This window comes from Fusarium solani (assembly GCF_023522795.1).
Source record: "Fusarium solani strain SB1 chromosome Unknown bctg00000003_1, whole genome shotgun sequence".
NCBI classification, from domain to species: domain Eukaryota; kingdom Fungi; phylum Ascomycota; class Sordariomycetes; order Hypocreales; family Nectriaceae; genus Fusarium; species Fusarium solani.
In genome coordinates, this window is record NW_027072154.1 from 3,952,982 (window position 1) to 3,973,721 (window position 20,740).

The 20,740-nt window shown below is 51.5% G+C and overlaps 6 protein-coding genes across 6 annotated transcripts; 3 read left to right on the forward strand and 3 right to left on the reverse strand.

Annotated features, from left to right (window-relative positions):
- Nucleotides 1-3,591: 3,591 nt before the first annotated feature.
- On the forward strand, nucleotides 3,592-6,496 carry MRS44_006833 (uncharacterized protein; the record flags this gene model as incomplete). Its single annotated transcript, XM_046278104.2, has 5 exons — nucleotides 3,592-3,839; nucleotides 3,891-3,981; nucleotides 4,038-4,148; nucleotides 4,212-4,926; nucleotides 4,968-6,496. 5 exons carry the CDS (start codon nucleotides 3,592-3,594, stop codon nucleotides 6,494-6,496), a joined length of 2,694 nt encoding a protein of 897 aa, XP_046139537.2.
- Nucleotides 6,497-6,541: 45 nt separating this feature from the next.
- Nucleotides 6,542-7,625, forward strand: MRS44_006834 (uncharacterized protein; the record flags this gene model as incomplete). Its single annotated transcript, XM_065621896.1, has 5 exons — nucleotides 6,542-6,772; nucleotides 6,820-7,038; nucleotides 7,087-7,143; nucleotides 7,204-7,308; nucleotides 7,380-7,625. 5 exons carry the CDS (start codon nucleotides 6,542-6,544, stop codon nucleotides 7,623-7,625), a joined length of 858 nt encoding a protein of 285 aa, XP_065477968.1.
- Nucleotides 7,626-8,037: 412 nt separating this feature from the next.
- On the reverse strand, nucleotides 8,038-9,629 carry MRS44_006835 (uncharacterized protein; the record flags this gene model as incomplete). Its single annotated transcript, XM_046272477.2, has 4 exons — nucleotides 8,038-8,338; nucleotides 8,389-8,631; nucleotides 8,682-9,399; nucleotides 9,455-9,629. The coding sequence occupies 4 exons, from the start codon at nucleotides 9,627-9,629 to the stop codon at nucleotides 8,038-8,040; spliced, it is 1,437 nt and encodes a 478-aa protein (XP_046139536.1).
- Nucleotides 9,630-10,591: 962 nt separating this feature from the next.
- MRS44_006836 (uncharacterized protein) lies at nucleotides 10,592-15,375 on the forward strand (the record flags this gene model as incomplete). Its single annotated transcript, XM_046283766.2, has 8 exons — nucleotides 10,592-10,695; nucleotides 10,752-11,066; nucleotides 11,116-11,973; nucleotides 12,024-12,072; nucleotides 13,017-13,380; nucleotides 13,438-14,044; nucleotides 14,091-14,721; nucleotides 14,860-15,375. The coding sequence occupies 8 exons, from the start codon at nucleotides 10,592-10,594 to the stop codon at nucleotides 15,373-15,375; spliced, it is 3,444 nt and encodes a 1,147-aa protein (XP_046139535.2).
- Nucleotides 15,376-15,967: 592 nt separating this feature from the next.
- Nucleotides 15,968-16,519, reverse strand: MRS44_006837 (uncharacterized protein; the record flags this gene model as incomplete). The annotated part of the gene is made up of 1 exon (XM_046273316.2): nucleotides 15,968-16,519. The coding sequence occupies one exon, from the start codon at nucleotides 16,517-16,519 to the stop codon at nucleotides 15,968-15,970; it is 552 nt and encodes a 183-aa protein (XP_046139533.2).
- A 798-nt stretch (nucleotides 16,520-17,317) lies between these two features.
- On the reverse strand, nucleotides 17,318-18,661 carry MRS44_006838 (uncharacterized protein; the record flags this gene model as incomplete). The annotated part of the gene is made up of 1 exon (XM_046279264.2): nucleotides 17,318-18,661. One exon carries the CDS (start codon nucleotides 18,659-18,661, stop codon nucleotides 17,318-17,320), a length of 1,344 nt encoding a protein of 447 aa, XP_046139532.1.
- Nucleotides 18,662-20,740: the final 2,079 nt, after the last annotated feature.

The following is a 20,740-nucleotide window of genomic DNA, read 5'->3' on the forward strand; positions in this document are numbered from 1 at the left end:
GAGCCTGGGGTACATTAGGACCCTGCGATGTGAGACTCGACGAGGTGTGGCGTCTTGTCCCCTTGTTCTTCAAGTGAGAATGTCGGGGATAGATTTGAGACAATACAGATAATCAGCTGATAATAAGAGACTGCCCTCCTGCAGCCACAAAAGTCGATCACTGGCCGCGAGCGCTTGCTTATACTTCCCAATCGGACAATCTCCCGATGCTTATGGCTGTAGCCACATTCCTCACACAAGCCGATCGTTGCCAAGAACACAACAACACTACATACAGATTTCAACTTTTCACTTCCCCGCTCTTGACTCTTGGCGTCCGGTAGTTGACATGTGCTAGGCGGCATATGCTGTCGGAAAGTAGGGTTAAGCCAAAAAGCTGATATGTCTGTATTCTCTGTCACCCAGTTCAAGCTAGAGGGAAGATATTAGATGATCTAAGCGGGAGGCGTGTTTCCCTCCTATCTCTCGCGGCCAAGTTCCCGAACGAAACATTTCTCGAGAAGCGGTACCGCCCTGGGCTCGCTGAGAATATTCTCGACTCGCGTCACTTTCAAGTTGCCTATGAAGGGGAGTCTGATCAAGTTCCTAGTCGACCAAGACGAAGATGTGAACAAGCCAGAGTTATCCGTACTCACACCGCTGCACTTTGCTTCAAGGCGTGGATATCTTTGGAACGTTATGTTCCTCCTCCGCGCCGGGGCTGATCCATCCACACCCGATGAGATGGTACACCCCTCCATTGTGCCTGTAATTGGACCACGCCAACGAGCGTTGCCCTAGTTTCTGCACTGCTGGAGGGTGGTGTTTCACCCGACAGCTGTGTTGTGGAAGGAAAGATGCCGTTTGTGCTTGCAATCCTCCGTCCCGACGATCTTGGGGATGCCCTTGTTGAGATTATCCTGGCTCACGGAGCCCATCCTTACCACCGACTTCCGGATGGATACACACCCTTGGATAAAGTGCGGTGGTCTGGAAATTATCACAGGGTGGATATGATAGAGAGCTGGCTTTTGGATACTGCGATACTTTGGCCTGCGGGATGACGTTGCCGTGTATGAGGGCGTGTGAACCTGAAGTTCCAGGCACATATACCCTCTGAACTACTTTCAAATGAAAATACATTCTTCGCATCAGAGCTAAAGAACTCTAACATAGCCCCTTCACTCGTAGAATCATATGGTCGGCTTTGTTGAAGCGTTTAATCTCTTTCATATGGGCAATGTCCCTAATTGCCGAGCCCGCGGCCTGAAGCCACCGACTCTGCATAACAGTCATACTCTGCCACGAACCTAGACATCCACGATTTACCTTCTCGCCCGTGATCCTGAGCTGGTGCTGCTTTAACCCGAGCTCAGGGTGAGCTTCAGTGAGCCCAGAGGAGCTCCGCCGTGGGGGAGGGGTTTGGGGGGTGGTGATGTGGGTGATGTTGGAGTTGATGGCCGCCCCGAACCACCAGCTTCCACAGAGGATCGAGGCTAGTCGCCGAGTCTTGAGAGGAGCACCCCAAATCCCGCGGGGGAGAAGGCAAGCAGTGAGACAAGAACTAGGGAATCTCACCAATCTCATTCGTCCCCGCAGATTAGGATCGTATCCATTGGTTAGAGGGAGGCGGAAAACTGCAGAATTTCCTGGAACGAACGAACGAACTGATTGATGGCGCCGCGAATCGGACTTTCATTCATCATGACGTCATGTTACAGTTTGATTAGTGATTGACATTTTCATGCAACTCATCGACCAACTCTAGAGGCAATTCAAGAGAGATACAAAAGGGTAGTTCTGCACTATCGCACCCGCACCAGCACCAGTGGCTCCCACTGATAATTTTCACCAAGTTGTAAATAACAAGACCGGCCAAGACTGAGTTACCATGACTTGGTACCTTCTATCTGAGAAGGAAGGATATCCAGCAATGAGAGAAATCAGCAAATTGTATTATGCCGCCTCCGGTGTCATGGGCTGTTTCCTTTAATCGCTTCCTGACATGTTCGTTCACGGCTACCCTCGAATGGAGTTGGAAGAAATGGGGCCAGTTATTGTGATATCCACTTCCTGGGCTGAAAATACCACGTAGGAATATACAATGAAATTAATAAATTTATACGAAATCGAGCAGAAGCATATCACGATTTCTTTTTAATTTTTCTTTTGTTAAAATTATAACAACACTACCTTGGGCTCCTCATGAGACCTTGTCCAATTTCCCAGCACCGCCCGCTTATTCCTTTAGGGATAGGTAGGGTTGTTGAGCTAAAGATATTCTGATATGATATGTGCTTATAGACACCAGATCCCAGCTTGACATGTCACCTTGATTCAGGGACCTTTGCATGATCCCGTGGATTGCTGCGGCTGATAGTTTATGGATAAAACCAAAGTCCTCCGGACTACCGTCTTGGCCATGTCAGAAAACAAATTAAGGTCCCCTGATATAGCCCTGCGCCCGGGGGAGCTTACCCAGTGAACCCTTGTTCAAAGCCACCACATGGTTTATAGCCCCTCGACGAAAGGCAACATTGCCGAGATCAGTAAGGCTCCAGGGACCTTATATTTTCCGTTACCATACATCGGCCCGTCTGTGTTTGCCACTTAGCTCGGCAACTGCTCAGGTGAGTCCCATGCGAGGTATGGATCGTTCCGTGCTCCTATTTCCTAGGACGTATTAGATTCTTGATCGAAGCTATAATCATCTATCTAAGCCACCTTTTCACTGAATCAGCTAGTTCCATAGTGATAGAGACAGCGCAGTGCAGAGAAAGTGCAGTTGGCGGAGATTGTCAAGCACCCCTTCTCGCGTGAACGAAGCCGTGGTAGTCAATCTTAAGCAATCTTTCGATAAACTTGGTGGCGAGATACAGGATGGATGCCATCTAGACCCGAAATAGTCCGTGATAGGTGCGTTGTTGATTAATACGAACCTAAGTCCCCATAGTCTCTAAATTCTCCGCTAACCTTAAGGACAATTAACTCCCGGGACCTCTTCCCACATCCAAGGCTACCTGCCGTATTTGGCTTTTATCGCTAAAGGAATCGGTCTGATTGGCTTCCTTGGAAAGGTGCCTGGCGTTCAAGAGACATACTAAGCCTTAAGCATAATGTCAGGCTGAGCAACGCAGGGGGAATAGAGGTAGGCTGACTGTACTCGGTTGGACTATCCAGGGGCGGGCTAAAGGACCTGTTCCTGCTTTCGGCCCTGTAATCCTGCCAGCCGAAATCCTTTGGTCATAGCAACCGTGGCCGACCTACTATATTAACCGGGGAAATCAGGGGGCTAAGCAGAGTGGCACCAGTTCACCCAATTGCTACTCTAGAATTGTGGAAAAAACAAACTGTAATTGTGGGCAAATTATGTATAAGCGAGAGAACAGTCACTTTGCCAAGCCTCCTCGCTGGACGGGATGAGCGTGGGACCACATTGTCTTACGCCAAGACGGTCAAGGAAGCCGGCAAATCGATAACACCACAAGACGAGACGAGGAATAATGATTCATGAAGATACTGGGAAGTCGTGATGGAAAGAAAAGGTCCAGCAGGCACAGTTGGGTCATTCTCAAGACAGCCTCTATTTCTTCATGTCAATCGTTACACAATATGAAATTAATCCACTCCTTTAGTTCCCTCTGGGGAATATTCTTGCATCTTCTACTACTCGACACTACCACACTCGTTTACAGCCATCCTCACAATTTCTTCCATCATAGGGCTAAAGCTAACGATTCTTTCGGGGATCTTGATGGCCTCGAACTACCCGTACTTGAAAAGCGTGCCCAGCCCGATCTGAGGGTAATGGCCCTTGGAGCATCCATCGTCTTTGGTGTGGGATCAAGCGATGGAAATGGGTTAGTCCTCTGACGCTTCGTGTCTGCAATTCTAACATTTCTCTTAACCAGCTTCCGCAAACTCCTGAGAGATCAGCTGCGTTTTTCTGGTTATAAAGTTGACATGGTCGGCACCAAGAACGGCGGGACCATGAAAGACAACGTGGGAATCCTGACCTTGATTTACATTTCCTTGACCTGACCTGATACGTTGACTAGAACGTGGAAGCAACTTCTGGCTTCATCGTGAAGCAGATTCACGACGCTTCCAAGCTTTCATACAAGTACAAGCCAAACCTAGTCGTCATCAATGCTGGCACAAACGACATTGTTGGAGGCATTGACACGGCTGGCCAGCCCCAAAGACTCAAATCGACGCTGCCCGGCCTCTAGTTAAACATCTCGCCCGAGACTGTCATCATTGTCTCGACTATTCTTCCCGTCGACAAACCCGCGGCCGAAGCCTTGCGCGGCGGCGTCAACAACGGATATCGTGATGTCTTCTCGGACCCGTACAAGGAGGGCAAGCCCATCTATCTGGCGGATCTGGATGGTTTCATGACGCTCTCGGACCTGGGTGACGGCACACATCCTACAGACTTCGGTTTCAGGAAAATGGCGGGCGCATTCTGGTCGGCTATCCAGAAAGCCGAAAAGGAAAACAAGTTCAAGGATCCCCTACCCGCCGATACCTCCAACGAAGGCGGCAAAACCTGTCGCAAGAGTCCTGGTGATGGCGTCAAGGCCGGCTCCCTGACTCAGAGGGGCAGTGGCTACGACGACGGCACTTATGAGCACGACAGTCAAGAAATGGGCGCGCTCTTGACCATCACCAGCGACTGGGATCGGGACCAGTGGTTCTTTGCCCGCATCTTCCGCTCCGACCGTGACGATCTTCTTGGCTGGGTCGAAAACTCTGCAGGTAATGTTGTTTACGCCGCGCGGAGGAATGATGGGGGTGGCAAGTTCACCAAAATTGCTACCGACTTGAATGTCAACGACAATTGCAAGCCGAAAGGAGTGGTTTTTATCGACCTGAATGGCGATGGACTTGACGCCTTTGCATGTATTGGTCCTGACGGTGCCGTCTATGCCAGTATCAACCAAGGTAATGGAGGCGGCGACAAGCCTCCATCCTTTGTCTACAAGGCCTTTGGAGAGCTGCTGACTCGAGGTTTCCTCAAGCCAAGGTTCGTCTAGCAGATATCGACGGTAATGGCCGAGCTGACTTCTGTGGTCTTTCCGACAACGGAGACGTCTACGTTTGGCGTAACGGATGGATCAACGACATGCCCGAATACTGGCAAGCTCTTGGAAAGAGGTTCAATGGTAAGGGCATGGGCAACCTGGATGGTACTCGCTTCGAAGACCTTAACGGTGACGGGCGTGACGACTGGATCTGGGTTGGTGACAAGGGAGAGGCGCATACCTGGACCAACTCTCGAAGTTGTGGCGTGGGTAAAGAAGGCGACGGTCTCAAAGTAGCCTGGCGTCCGGGCTACTACAAGGGCAAGACATCGGGCCCAACTCATGCAGGTGGCTTTGCCAGCGGGATCCGGAACAGGATCCATTTCACCCGCATCTACGGCGAGCCCCAGGACTTTAGCCTTCTTGGGAAGCTTGACTATGTGTACATGGAGCATACCAAGGGCAGCAACGGGAAGCACACATTCAGGATGCGCGTCTGGAAAAACAAGGGATACGGAGCCACTAAGCCCAAGGCCGACGGCAACAAATACTGCGACATGACTGGCAACGGGCGAGACGACTATGTCTGGGTCCTGTCCAAGGGAGAGATGGACTTTTACCCCAACGGCGGCAAGAACTTCATCACCGGCCAGGAGAGCTACTGGGGGGCTATGCAAAAGGCCTTCTTTAAGCCAGACCGCGACCTCGATCGAAGAGACCTCCATCTCACAGACTGGGACGGAGACGGCAAGTGCGACATTGTCTGGGTTGACCCGAATAACCAGAATCGTGTTTCTGTGTGGCGTAACAACTACACCCCTGGCGGTGGCTTCAACTGGCAGTACCTCGCTAATCCTGCACCTGAGCTGTACTGCCCTGAGAAGAGAGGCATCGGATTCCACGATATCCCCGTTCAGTTTGCTGATGTCTCGGGAAGTGGCCGCAGCGACTATCTGTGCATCGAGAAGAACGGCAGGATATGGGGTTGGACACAGGACGCCAAGGGCGCTTGGACATACATTGACCAGTTCTTCGGCTCCAAGAAACACGACCGGGCCAACATGCGCTTTGCCGACGTTGATGGCGATGGCCGGGATGATGCCATCTGGGTCGAGAAGTTCTCGGGTGACGCCTTCGTCTACTACAACATGGGTCGCAGAGACATCGCCGGTTCGCGATACTGGTGGGAGATTCAGGAGAGGGGAGGACCGTTCATGGCCTATGGCGGCAGCTATGCTGGCTCATGCCAGTACTTTCCGGATCTCAACGGCGACGGAAGAGCCGATCTGCATAGTATCCAAGGTACTTTTCCCAACACAGCTGTCTCGGCATACAATGTCTGTGACGGCAACAGGTCTGGCGATGACAGCACCGATATCAAGAAGCCCGACCTCATCATGCCCCCGGAAGCACCGTCCGGCGGAGGCGGAGGTGAAGAATCGAACACGACTCCCAACCCCGGCGAAAACTGTGGTTTACCCCAGAAGTGAATGCAGTTGCCCATCAAGGTGGGAGAAAGCGACGGAGGCGAGGACATGTGCTTCGCCAAATGGAACCAGGGCGTGTTCCCCCGCGAGATCGAGGCCTGGGCGAGCGAGGGCTCCCTTCGCTGGATCCGCATGGTCTACAACGACGGCACACAGGTCACGGCAGGCAAGAAGCCTGCCGCTGACACCGCTGTTCTCCAAATCAAAGACAGTCAAGGTGACTCTGCGCGACGCCAAGTTCAGCCCTACTTGGCAAGAACTGAACGCACGTCCGTTCGAGTAAGCAATCCCCCGTCGATAGTGTGGGTAAAGACAGGTGCTGACAGTTTTTCTTCCGCAGTGGTCGTCAGATGGAGGTTATTGAAGCGTCGCACGTCCTGTTCAACAACCGCGACGAAGAACCTGTCGACATGGCCGTCGACCTGTTCCTCACAGTCGAGACCAGCACCAAAGTCACCTGGGCCAAAGAGAAGGGCCGTGAAGACGGCGGCGAAGTCGGGGCCACGATCGGAGCCGAATATTCTTGGGAAGCTGACATTCCTGAAGTGGCGGTTGCCCAAAACAAGAAAAAGATAGAAGTCACGGCAAAATAGGTCGGAAAGCAAATCAGAAGGTCAGTCGACGGAGGAGAAACCAGCGAATTCAAGAGAGTAAGTCCATTGCCTTGCATCTTGCGACTCCATGATTGGACACTGACTGGATTGCTGCAGGTTCAAAGCAGATATACTCTGATGACCAAGGTCAAAGCAGGCGGAGAGGCTTTCTGTCAGGTAGTTGCCGTCCAAAGCAAGATGGACATTGAATACGAGGCGGTTGTGAGTATATTTCCTTCTCTTACGCTTAGAATCCTTGCGGAACCGGCAAAAGCTGACTCTTTCTTTAACAGCTCACGCGGCATTTCGAGAACGGCGACGCCTACTCGTATCCCGTATTCGGCCGCTACAGGGAAAGCCAGGCTACTGACGCTTACTCGAACTGCTTTGACATAGACGAAGACGATGAAGACGATAAGAAAGACGCAGATGCTGCCGATATTGTGATTACGGAGAGTGGAACGTATTGCCCTGATGGTGAGAGAGTTGGGGATACAGGCATGTCGGACGCAGAACTACTCAACGCCTGCCCTATATAGTTCGTCTTTTCTTATATGGAGCGTATTCTATTCGACTTTTGCATGTGTATGTTTTATTCATTTACTTCTCACCTTGTAAACTAGATCATCGCATGTACATATGCCCGCCTGAGCTCACCTGAGCGACGACTGAGCGGATCCTGAGCCAGCCTGAGTAAAAGCGGCGATGGGTCACGTGCAAAAGCCGTCTAGAGTCGTGGGGAATAACAATATGGAGCTTCCGACATGGACTCATGCCCAGGACTTCCCTGAAAGAATATGACAACAGACCGGCCGATGAGAGCCCGTTGACACAAGATATGGGTCGGTTTCTAATCATTAGGGATTCTTCTTATCGGCGCGTTTATTGCAAGCTTTGGTATCTTGATGCTTTGCGTCGGGCATCGCGGGATGTCTACAAATCTCAAAGCATCTAGAACACATACTTAAACCCGAGACCACGATCATCCTCCATACCATTGCTCTCCAGGCCCTCAGCCAACATGCGCTCCTTCTGGCGCATGCGATACTTCAAGAGCGCATACAAAAGTCCGATGCATAGCAGAGCAATGACCTCTCCACCGAGGGAAATGGCATTTCCCATGATATATCGCGGGGCGTCGCTGATAGGATAGATCTGGGAAGCGGCCAGTCCAGACGCGTTTCCAATCGAGATGAGCATGGAGATTGCCACAGATCGCTTGTAGTCAGGCTGGATGTTGTTGGACACCCATCTGCAGAAATGTCAGCATCCAGAGCATGTTGTAGAGAGGACATGACGTACGTGACAAGCACAGTGTTGAAAGAGTAGACACCGGCGCCCACAAGGAACATGGCAAAGAAGCCCACACCCTTGTGGCCAGTTCCGACGGCAATAGCGTATCCCGTGATGACCAAAAGAGGAGAATGGATGAGGCAGATTGCTCGGCGGTTAAGTCTGTCAGAGACAAAGGTCGTGATACCTACACAGATGGAGGCGAGGACGTAAACAGGGATGCTGAGGTAATTCGCCTGGAGGGAAGTGTAGCTATCATCTCGTCAGCATGCGGACAGAGCGAATGGGAGACAAGCACTGACTCAAGACCCTTCAGTAGAGTGGGAAGGAAAGTACCGAAGCCAAAGAGGGCGATTGATGAACAGAATAGGGCGCAAGATGAGAGATAGACCATGGGATCAGTGAGTGCCATGACGACCTGCTTCCATGAAAACTTCTGAGTCTCCTTGAAGGGATGGTTCCGCTCCTTGATGACCAGCATGGTCGACCTTTCCTCAGGCTTGAGGAACCACGCCGTCTCCGGCGAAGTAGGAAGGCTGACCCAGCATGCGATGCCGACGAGGAATGAGATGGCTCCCTCAATGATGAAGAGCCATCTCCAAGCCGACAGCCCATGGCGCGCGCCCATAGACTGGATTCCGTAGGCGATCAAACCACCGAGCGCCCCGGACAGGGCAATGGAGATGTACAGAACCGCGACACGCTTGCCTTGATTCGCCGGGGGGTAGATCTGCGAGATGGTAAAGGTGAGGGCTGGGAAGAGGCCGGCTTCAAAGAAACCGAGGAGTACGCGGCATGCAATGACCTGGCCGTAGTTGTGGACGAAACCGGTTCCGATGGTGATGGCGCTCCAGCTGACGATGGCGATGGCAAGGACGCGGCCTGGGCCGAATCTTTTGACAGCGACGACCCAGGGCGTTTCAAATATGACATATGAGATGTAAAAGTACATGGAGACGTCGTTGAATTGGGTGCCGTGCATTCCAGTGTCCTCCTCAAAGCCAAAGACGCGGGCGTTTCCTGGTGACCCAGTCAGTTCATTGGTGCATTAAACGGGCCGCTCGGTGATCGTTACCAATGTTTGTTCGATCAAGGTAGGCGAAAAGGACAAGAATGGCCATCTGAGGCATGACAAATCTGTCAAACTTGGAGAGAACGCGCTGCTCCTGGGCGTTGTTCAGCTCCATCGTCTCGCCATTGCCATCTTCTCGAGGGAACTGGAGCTCCAACTCCTTCTCTGAGGTTGCCATTTTGAAGAACAGTGCAAAGAAGGATGTCTATCCTTGCCGGTGTCTGTGATGAAGAGGCAGGTTTGAGTTTGTGCAGCGGAAGTCGATCGCCTCTTTAAGCATTGTGGGAATACGACGGAGTACTATCCTTGTGGCCCACCATTCCTAGGCTGGTTAACCGCAGGGCGCAGATCTAGGCCGTTTTGACCTACTGTAATCAGCCGACGGCGGAGCTTCCCCATGATTCAGTGCAACCTGGGGATTGAGTCGGGACATGGGCGGGGCCCTCTGATAACACAGTCATCGTCCGTTGGCTGGATTAATTTACGTATCAGAGTGGTCCGTCTCTGCTGTAGGTAATTACAATTTTCGGCCGATAAAAAGATAGAGACAGTTGACGATACAGTCTTGTCGATTTGTTGAACGAACATGGCCGACGGGAGATGATGGTCAATCAACTAATCTCTCTCAAGCTCTCCAGCTCATGCCCGCCAATGATCGATTATCATGCACCTCGAACCGGCAACCGAGTCCGTCGCCGGGGAACCTGCAAACTTGTACGTAATAGCCCGTAACCCCGCAAGATTTACCTTGCCCTTCCCCAGGAAATATGTACTATTATGCACCTCCAATGGCCGCTTCACTTGACCATGACCCGACCCGGCTACCGAGGCCTTGGGTGGGCTTGACCTCCGCCGACGGCCGACGGGCGATATGGACCCACTTCTCCCCCGCCACGCTCCGCCGTCGGGGTCGAGCAATCTGGGTTACGGCCGGCGGTTGATCAAGCTTGGAGACGCCGTCCGTCGGCCGCGGTTGGATGCCGACTGGCCCTATTTAGACATGATATCTGCTGGACCGATTACTAGGGCTGCCTCATTATCATTCCTACCCCTTACCATTTGACTCCTTACCGTCCTGAGTTTACTATTCCAAAGTCTACTTAGAACTAGACCAGGGTCATCACCACACACATCTTCACTATGGGTTCACTCAGTAATATACCTCCCGTCAAGGTCAGCGAGGCCCGTCTGGCCCAGTCACTGCACGAGAGTTGCCAATTTGGCGCTGCACACAGATGGGGAAAGTGAGTTGTGCTCCCCTTACCCTCCCCTGCGTTCACATAGTGCTAACCTAAGTCAGGGCCTCTACCGAGACCGGCATGGCTCGACTGAGCCTTGACGACTCGGACAAGCAAGTCAGGGACTGGTTTATGACCTACGCAAAGTCTCTTGGCTGCAAGACTTTTTACGACCAGATGGGCAACCTGTTTGCCATTCGGCCTGGCAAGAACAATGATGTTCCGCCCATCATGATGGGCTCTCACTTGGACACTCAACCTACCGGTGGCCGTTACGACGGAATCTTGGGCGTAGTATCTGGCCTCGAGGTCCTCCGAACTCTGAATGAAAACGGATGGGAGACTGAGGGGCCTGTCGGCGTGGTCAACTGGACAAAGTATGTCTCACTAATCCCATCCGAGTCAACTTACTAATGAGCTTCGCAGTGAGGAGGGTGCTCGATTCCCCAAGATGGCTGTCTCATCAGGTGTCTGGGCCGACGTTATTCCCCTCCAGACCGCATGGGACCTGAGGGAGGTCCTGAGCTTGGCCACCGATGGCAACCCCAAGTCGATGAAGGAGGAGCTCGACAGGATAGGATACACGGGCGAGCACGCGGCGTCGTACCGCTCGAATCCATTCGCGGCGCACTTTGAGCTCCACATCGAGCAAGGGCCCATCCTAGAAGACGAAGGTCTCAAAATCGGGGTTGTCCATGGCGTCCAGGCTTTCAAGTGGTTCAACATCACCGTCAAGGGCAGGGATAGCCACGCCGGCACAACCCCTCTATACGCCCGCAAGGACCCTGTCCTCTGCGCTTCCAAGATGCTCGTCGCCGCCAATGCCATCGCCAAGCGCTTCGACGGTCTTGCAACCACTGGAATCTTCACCACCGACCCCGGCACCGTCAACACCATGTCCCACACCGTCACCTTCACCCTCGACGTGCGCCATGTTAAGGACGACACGCTGGCCCAAATGGTCAAGGAGTGCGAGGCTGAGTTCCTTCGCATCTCGCGCGATGACAGCGAGAAGGGTTGTGAGGTCGAGTGGGAGCTGCTGGTTGACAGCCCTGCCGTTCAGTTCAGCAAGGAGTGCATTTCTGTCGTTGAGGAGAGCGCTGCTGATGTGTGCTCGACCCTGCCCCAGCTTCCTTCAGGGGAGAAGCTGTACAAGCCCATGATCAGCGGAGCTGGTCACGACAGCTGTTACACGAGCGTGCGATGTCCTACCAGCATGATCTTCACGCCTACCCGCTCAGGGATCAGCCACAACCCCACGGAATACTGCTCTGCAGAAGATTGGTAAGCTTGTCGGTGAGCTTGGGCATGAACTTTTGCTAACTTTGATGTAGTGCTCTTGGCGCGAGTGTCCTTCTTGGCGCTGTCTTGAGATATGATCAGGTGCGGGCAAGACGAGGAGACTTTAATTAAACTCGTGTGTGTATTATATGAAAAGATTATTTGTGTTAAAAGATATGATATTGCCTCCCTATTTTGTGATTGTCTCTGAGCTGCATATCCTTGAAACCTGCAGATGCTTGATGCATTAAAGTGTTCTTTGATATAGTTGAAACCCGGCCCTTGATGGGACAACGAAGCCGATAGATAGCTTGATGCATAGAAATGCGATAATGAGCCACGGTCCATAGCCTTTGATATATGACTTGGTCCGTAGTGCATACTTTGCCCTTTGGAAAGCGAAAGATCGATCCTACTAGTCGATAAGCATAGGGTGGCCTTCAGAGAGTTATTTTTCAAATCATGACGCATCAACGACGGTGGGGTGGGATCGGCCAAGGACTTGAGCCGAGCTGGAAACCACCTACCAGTAGTTCTGGCAAAATCGTGGTCTATATTCCTTGAGAGAACTGAACATATCTCGAGGTTGAGGTTTAAATGAGCCCAAGAAGTCGGAAGAGATATTGGACTACCATCCGTTACGGATCAAGTAGACCACCTACCTACCCTACAGAAGCAGAGACTTGGCAGGATTATGTGTTCGTCTGTAGTTTTTCTATATATATATAATAAATAAATAAAGATAACCATGGATAAGATTTCCGATGTATAGATACCTGTTATACTTGCTGATATTAATGACGGCTGACATTAATACCGACTGGGGTTTGGTTGACATGGTTTTACAGTTGCACTCAAAGCCGAGTCTTGCCGAGATGAAGTCAAGTTAGAACGTCATGTGATCTTGATCACGTGCCTAGATTGAGCAAGCCAGATTGATCCTCCGTCCGATGTTGATCCAAAGGAAGCTTGATTATGCGGGGGTCTGAAGAAAAGGATCAACGCCTACATATTCTAACTAAGTAATGGACCAATATGATACCCAGCTCAATACAACGCCTCCGTCACAACCGCAACCCAACGCTCGTGCCGTCGCCGGCTCGCGGCGATACCGCTCCAAGTCGCAACGGCCATGCGACCTGTGTCGCGCTCGCAAGGTGCTCTGCAACATCCCGGAGCCAGGGCAACCATGCCAGCTCTGCGAGCGGACATCGCGGCTATGCACTTTTGTAGGCAATCCGGGCAAGAAGCAACGCGAGAGAGCTTCTCGAGCCCAGAGCGGGGGCACGCCTCCGGTGGTTCCTATGGTGGCTCCCTCGGGAAGGGAGTCTGTGGCTTTTACCGACACTATCCAAGTTTCAGAGCAGCCGGTTGATGATAGTAGACACCAGGAAGTGCTGGGAATAACGGGTACTAAATGATGCTTCACCTGGCTCACCTGGCTACTCTCTACTAACTTGGGCTTAGGTGGACATGTCCAAGCTGACCAAGTCGTAGGCGAGGACCTGCCTCGTCTCGACACAATCATCTCGGATGCTATATGGTCAAACCATGGAGGAATGGACTGGGATCTCTCGATGAACCACACGGCGCTACCAAGTATCGAGAGAGGTGACGGGGCTTTTCAATTTCTTGGAGACGGCCAGTTGCCAGATCTCGGACCTCTTGAGGGCGACAGCCCCGCGGACGATCTGCAAAACGTGGAAGCCATGAACCGAATGTCGACAGCAACGCCAGCGAGTCCCAGCGTACCTTTGCAAAGACTTTCTCTCAACCAAAGGCCTGGTCACTTCACCCAGATCATCGGGTATTCGAATGAGTCGGATCCTTTCGGTCTTGAGCACTTCCCGTACAATGACCAGGAGGAAGTCGATTTCTTCCGAGTCACCTACCGCAGGTTTTCAGCGAGGAGCAGCGAAGTACCCGGATACCCTCCGCTCCACTTCCTACAGAGCCAGACTGAGACGGCCATCGAAGCGCGCAGAGTCATTGACGAGTGCATGTCGGCGAATGATGACCGGGAGAATCTCGAGAAACTCGTCGACAAAACTGCAGGCGTTGCGCTGGTGAAACTGTATGTCATTCATCCTTTCCACTTTGATGATGCTCACACAACCTAGATACTTTCGATTCATCTTTGAGTCTCTACCCATCCTTTCCCGATCGCTGGTGCTGCAAGACATAGAAGCCTTTGTAGCAGAGGCACCTACTGGACTTCTCGCAGGAATATACGCCCTGGCTTCGCCCTTCACAGCCTGGGACGAGAAGCTGTGTCTTAGTAGCGCCTACTCAAAACCAAGCATCGATGCACTTTGGAAGATCTCATACACTTGCCTTCAAAGAGAACTACACTTCCCCAGACTATCGACCATTCAAATCTTCATCCTGCTCATCAACCACATGCCGTTTGACACAGCTGTGGTGGAGAGCCCGTTCTTCTGGTCTCTTGCAGCGTCCATGCTTGCCATGGCACAGGCGCTGGGCTTGAATGTTGACCCTACAGGATGGAATCTACCGCCGTGGGAGATTCGACTGCGTAGACGGCTATGGTGGACTGTTGTCGTTGAGCATACTTGGCGATCCATCACTCATGGCAGATCATCGATGCTGCATGACGACGATTGGGACGTTTCGCCTCCCACTCCTGATGATTTTGTCATTGATGCAAATATTGGCCCTCTGGATGATACTGGCCATCAAGATCCCGACTATTTCATACATATGTGCTCGTTGACAGGTGTTTCAATGAGCGTATGCCGACGATTTTTGTGAGTACTTTTACGAACACCTTAGATACTGGATGGATCAAGATGACTGACGAAGCGGACTGCCTGCAGCTCTCTGCGTGCCGTGTCTCGGCCACAGACACTAGACACTCTGATCGAACAGGCCCGCGGCCCACGTCAGAAACTACTCGACTGGCTAGAGAATCTCCCGGAGTCTCTTCACATCCAGCCCGCTGCAGACGACGCCGAGGCAGACGACTCGGTCAAGAGCCACGCCTCACTCTACGTCGCCTACTACACAACACACATCCTAGTTCTCCGCGCTCTCTTGCGCCCCATCATAAACAGCAGCATCCACCTAGACCATCTCCAGCCGTCTGTAGGGACCGTGCTGCAAGCTTCTCGCGGTCTTGTGCAGACCATCATCAAGTTCATCCGCAGCCTCGACGCGAGCCACCAGTCGGCGTTTTGGCCATCGTACACGAGACATTGTCTATCGTATCCTGGACTCTTCTGCTACATGCTGTGTTCGCAGCAGAGGGAGCCACACATGGCATCGTTCGACCAGAATCTCCTTGCTACGTGGCGAAGGACTTTGCGGATGAGGGTGCAGTCGTGGCCATTGTTGCGGTTTGGGACTGTCAAGGTGGATGCTCTCTACTGGAAGAAGCTCCATTAGTGTGAGCCATTTCCACTCTGGATGCTTGAGCATATGCATAAGCCTCGCTCATGCCGTGCGATATGGAGATTGTCGGTCGTTCAACCAGGTCCATGGGATGAACCTAAAAGTCTTCTAGCCGCCTCTACGAGAAGAGAACACGAGTAGCGGCTGATACATTTAGTAAAGATCATCTTGAAGACTTTCACATAAGATGCCTCATGTGTCAACATCATGTATTGACATCAAATTGCATTTTATTGTTGCCCAAATATAAAAAGCACAAATGCTGAGCGCAGTGCAGACGAGCTCTTCAGTATGTTCGACCCAAGAGCCCAGCATCGGAGGCCCTTACTACCCGTGCTGGAACGCAGATGGTTGAATCTCTCGCGCTTTCCCAATGCTCAACAGTCGCCCTCGAGCTTTCAACCGGGCAGATGGCCTTGAAATCTACCACACTCGACCTTCCCATCTGGGTATGTATTTGACTGCCGGGTCTGCTAAAAGGAAGCGGATAGATTAAAACAATTAAGTACCCCTGAAGAGATTTAGCGATTTATAATATAATTGAGTATAAGTCTTCTATTATAAATATGAAAAAAAAAAAAAAACATTAGAAACTGGAATGCCATACCTCATCGTCAAAACGAAAGTGGTAGCCTCGGTTCTGCTTCTTGCAGGCACTGGGGTTCAAGTCGCAGTCTTCAGAAGCGCGCAGCAACTTCTCAAAGGTTGACGACATCGCGTTCCGGTCAGGAATCGCTGAGGTAAATTCCGCGAAACGAGCTCGCCAGTGACCGATCTCTGACCTTTTAAATAGGCCATCTTTGGTGACCTGCTCCTCCATCACTTCGACCATGTCGTTGATGTCTTTCTCAGGCCAGAATGCGTCATGTCGGCAAACATCGAGGGGCTGGATACTGACCCAGGCGGCCAGGCAGGCCTTTCGGCCACCCTTTTTTACCGGCCAGTACCAGAAACTGCCGCGCTTGAGGGCAGTGAATATACACTCTGCTGGAACTCTCTTTTTATCGCCGCCGTCACGGGTTTCCAAGATGTCACCGTGGGGTTGCTTGACGGGTTGGGCCTGGCTGATGCCCACACTGCCGAAAACGAGGTCATCACCAGACGGGGCGCTTGCCAACACGCCAGATGAGAGAGCCATGAAGGCGGCAAAGTATTTAAACTACATGGTGATGAATGATGGTGTGTGTTGGTATCTCGGTGATGCTGCTGGAGAAGAACCTGCTCCTTGATACCACCACAAGACTGGGAATGGAGGCTTCTAAATACTTTTCACCGTGGACACGGCACATTGAGCCTTGTTTACCAGTTAATGCGATTGTTGGTATTTTCCCCGTGGTATTAACTACAAGACATGAAAGCTGAGTAAATAAAATTTAAAAAGAGGTCCCCGGTCTGCGACCTTAGCTCAGCTGAAGGCGCAGTTGACGCCGAAGGGCCATCCTCTCAGGGCCGCGACCCAGCTAGCATCCATTTAAACGCCACCGTCTTTCAGCCGCTGTCTCTTACATGAACTTACGCGAACCCTCATGTAGAACAGTGCCTGTGGTTGATTGGTTACGCGCGCTTGGCAATTGTCGGCCGTAAACGGTTGGTGGTAAATGCCCCACCGAAGCGCAGCTAGAAGGAGTCGCTTCAAGTCCAGGCCACGGGCTTAGCTGTGTTATTGTGGGCTTTCAAGATGCTAGTACTAGATTGTGTAGCGTGCTGGTAAATGTTATGCGTGTGTGAACGCAGCGAGGTCTGTAGAAGAGTCGCAAAAACGAATCGCACGGTTAGGGTCACCAGCACGACAAAACGATGTGTTAAGACGGACATATTAGACTGTTCTCCCCTAACATTGGTGAATAGAATATAATGAGAATAAATAAAAACAATTTAAATTCTTGGATTATTTTATGATATTTCTACGACGATTTGGGTAAGCCTCTCTATGAAACTACCGCGTCGAGACCGAAACCCCTCCTCCATTGTTGGGTGTTTGAGTCCCCTTTGTTTTATCCTTCTCGTCAAATCTAGTCACCTTCTTACCATCTAAAGTAGCCCAGCATTCCCGCACACCGGCCAATTCATACATAAGAATAACCCGAGTAACCATCACGGCCGCGATGTACCTGCCAACGATCGAGAGAGCATCCTTGATACCAACAAAAAGCATTCCGGCGAATACAAGAGTGCCGAAGACCACGTGGAGGACTGTGAAGGTGGATAGCGACCACGCCAGAAAGAGAAAGGTCTTGGTCTCCATGAATGTTTGGATGTGCACCTCGTAACTTTCAGAAGCGCAAGGGACGAATTCCGTTCTGGCAAGGATAGCTGCCAGTCTCGGCCAAGTATCACTTATCCACTCGTCGAAAGAATCGGCGATTCGGCGGAAAGAAGCTCCCAGGTTGTGCGTTCTTTTTTCCTCCTTTTTCTTCTGGTGCTTTTCGTTGCTCTTCTTGACGTCCTTCATGGAAGGCATCGAACACGATGTTAAAAAGCCCAGTTTTGTTTCTTCACCACCCCTTTGATCATCGCTCAAGTCGTCACCTGACTTGTTCTGCGGTTGCTTGAACCTCCAACCCTGAAGTCTTAGGCGGAGGACAAGACCGCTGAAAATGTGAATGCAGAGACCGAGCACCAACCATAGATTTGGCAAAAAGTCAAAGTCTGACGCAAAGGAGCTGACGGTCCAACTGCTCACTTGCAGGGTGTTGATGACAACGTTACAACAGGCCGCAGCAGTGAGCATGTATTCCAGTGCCGAGACCAGGGTCTTTGTCCATGGGCTTGATGGCCGCCATTGCGGAAGCCTGTTTTCGTCGTGGTTGAGGATCTTGGTGGGATCCGAGTACTCGAACGCCCTGCTAAAATATGCAGAGGGCGATGCCAAAGCTAGCCCGGCGGCCAACAACGGCCTCCTGCCGACATTCGACAACATAGCTATTTCGTCGTGGGACGGGCCGAGGAGGGCGACGATGGTGGGCATAACGCCGAGGAGGATCTGGGCGCCCGTCGTGCTGCCCTTGAGGAATTCGGACGTGTTCTCGAGGATACATTCGATCACTGGCTGCGTCAGGGCGGTGTAGATACCGCCGCCGGCCATCCAATCGATCTCGGAATGGTTTTTGAAGCCGGTTGTATATTTTTTGTACTCTTCGGCACAGTAGGTTTTGGTGATGTTGCTCCAAATGTGTTTGTATTGCGGATACCAATGCTTGAACTGCCTGGTGGAAGTTGCCGCGCGCGCGAAGCCGGCATTCAAGGCCAGAACAAGGAAAGAAAGCACCGCGAGCGGCATTATGGTGACTACCAGCTAGTGGCAAGAGAATGAAGAAAAGGTGAAAGGTTGAGTTGCGACCTGGACCCAAGGCATGGGAAGTTACAGGTGTTGAAATAGTTTCTCAAGTTCCACGAGACAACCCGGGGGGAAACCTACCTACCTCAATATCGCAAAAGAAATCAGGCTCTCGCGTCTGCCTGTTTATTTTCGGCTTGCAGATGGCTGGGGTTCCCGTCGTGTTAGAGCCAATCCATTCTATGCTCTACTTGCACTTTCACCCGTCCTGTTAGGTCATCCTTCCCTAAGAGTCGCTAAAAGGGTAGAATAAGAATGATAAAATAGTAAATAAAAAAGAGGTAATCTCTTTGTTAAATTAGGGTATTATTTGAATATTTTTACTTAGATTCACTCATAACTTTATGAGGAATAGAGTCGTTTTTGTCGTCCTAGTGTCTTGTTTCCTTATTGACCTGTGACTGGCGCTGTACTGAGAATTGGCTCTGTTTCGACCGCATTTCAGCTCGGCTTGGCAGCGCATGCCAATTCGTCCCCACGAACTTTGAGGCTGACCGGAGACAGGGGTTCAAATCCTCGGATGCGTCGTGTGAGGAAAGAGATATTGTGGCTTACTGTGGCAAGCTGAGTCTGCGATCTTGGTCTCCGCATGAATGTCAAGATCATCGAGGACCCTGCTTTGAGCTAGGAGCAGATGCCGTGACAGGGAGATTACCAAATAGTTACTTGGATGCCATGCATATATCTAAGCTTAATCAACTGATGGCGGGCGACGCTTAGATGGGTTCCACGACCCCGGCACATGGGCTCTGGGGGTCGGAGACTCTCCCGCACGTCCCAGAGCCTGATTACCCATGTCTCCTCTCCCCCTCCCACTTGCGTGTTTGATCTCCCGTCCCTCTTTCCCCCTTACTTTCTTGCTCAACGTGGTTGTTTGTTGAGAAAGTTCTCCACGGCTGCTGAGTGGCTTTCAGCCCGCTCCCCGGACATGTTCCGGTCCAGTTTAACTGGTTCAACAAGACCCTCACACTGTTGGTCCAAGATCGACTCGACCCATCTGTGTTGATCCTCCCCCTCCCCGGACACATCAGGCTGCCCCAGATTAAGATCTGACGCAGCCCCCTGTAGCTGCAGTTACACAGCCCACAGGGCTCTCCGAAAATCCCCAGAGCCTGCTTTGCTGCGCCCAGAGTCATACGAAAATTCTGCAACGCCTGCACGTCTCATTGGGTCTCGCATCTTGCTAAATTTGACAAGAAGAAACCGGGCAATTCTTATTTGCTTTTATCAGGAAGTCAGGGCCGCCCAGCTGACCGTGTGTGTTGCACAACATACCTATAGCCAATGAAGAACGGTTGATGTGTGGCCAAGATGAGCGGATGCTTACACCGGGAACTTTAGCCACAAGACGGAAAAGAAAGAGGGCTTGCTTCCTGCGTCAAGACCGTTTGAGGCCTCGCGTCCACCCATTCTCCGTCGTGGCCTAGTACTGTGTCACTTTTTCCGCCATCATCAGCGTCATGGCGCTGAGATATGAGAAAAGCTGAAAGGGGTGGAATGTATAGGGAGTTTTGTTTCGGGTAGTGACAAAGTGCACCATTGTGTTCAAAGTCGATGCGCGCCAACCAAAGTTTGACAACTCGCCGAGATGCTGCATTCAGCAGGCAGCAGAAAGACTAAAAAAAAACGGCCACTATGTTAGCATTGAGATATGATGCTGTGATGTGTTGACAATGTGTTCTTTATTATAGATCAAGCCCGGCCTTGATGGGTTAACTGAGCCAGAAGATCAACGGTTTATCTAACAAGTGCAAAAACCCCCTCTCTTCGGAATGGGATCCCAATGCATAAGCGCTGTGGCGTGCGGGTTTTGATTAGGGATCTTGGCTGCCCGAGGCAGGGGCCTCCCAAGTCAAGGGGGATTTTACTGCCCCAACTCGAGAGCCTGATTGCAGTGCAGGGAATCTTATCAGGCTCCGAGTCTCTTTGGTTTCTGCTTCTTTGTTCCCATTTTTTGTCTTTCTTCCATTCTAACCCCTAACAATTACTGAACAAGGTACCCAACAATTCTACCCTCGGATT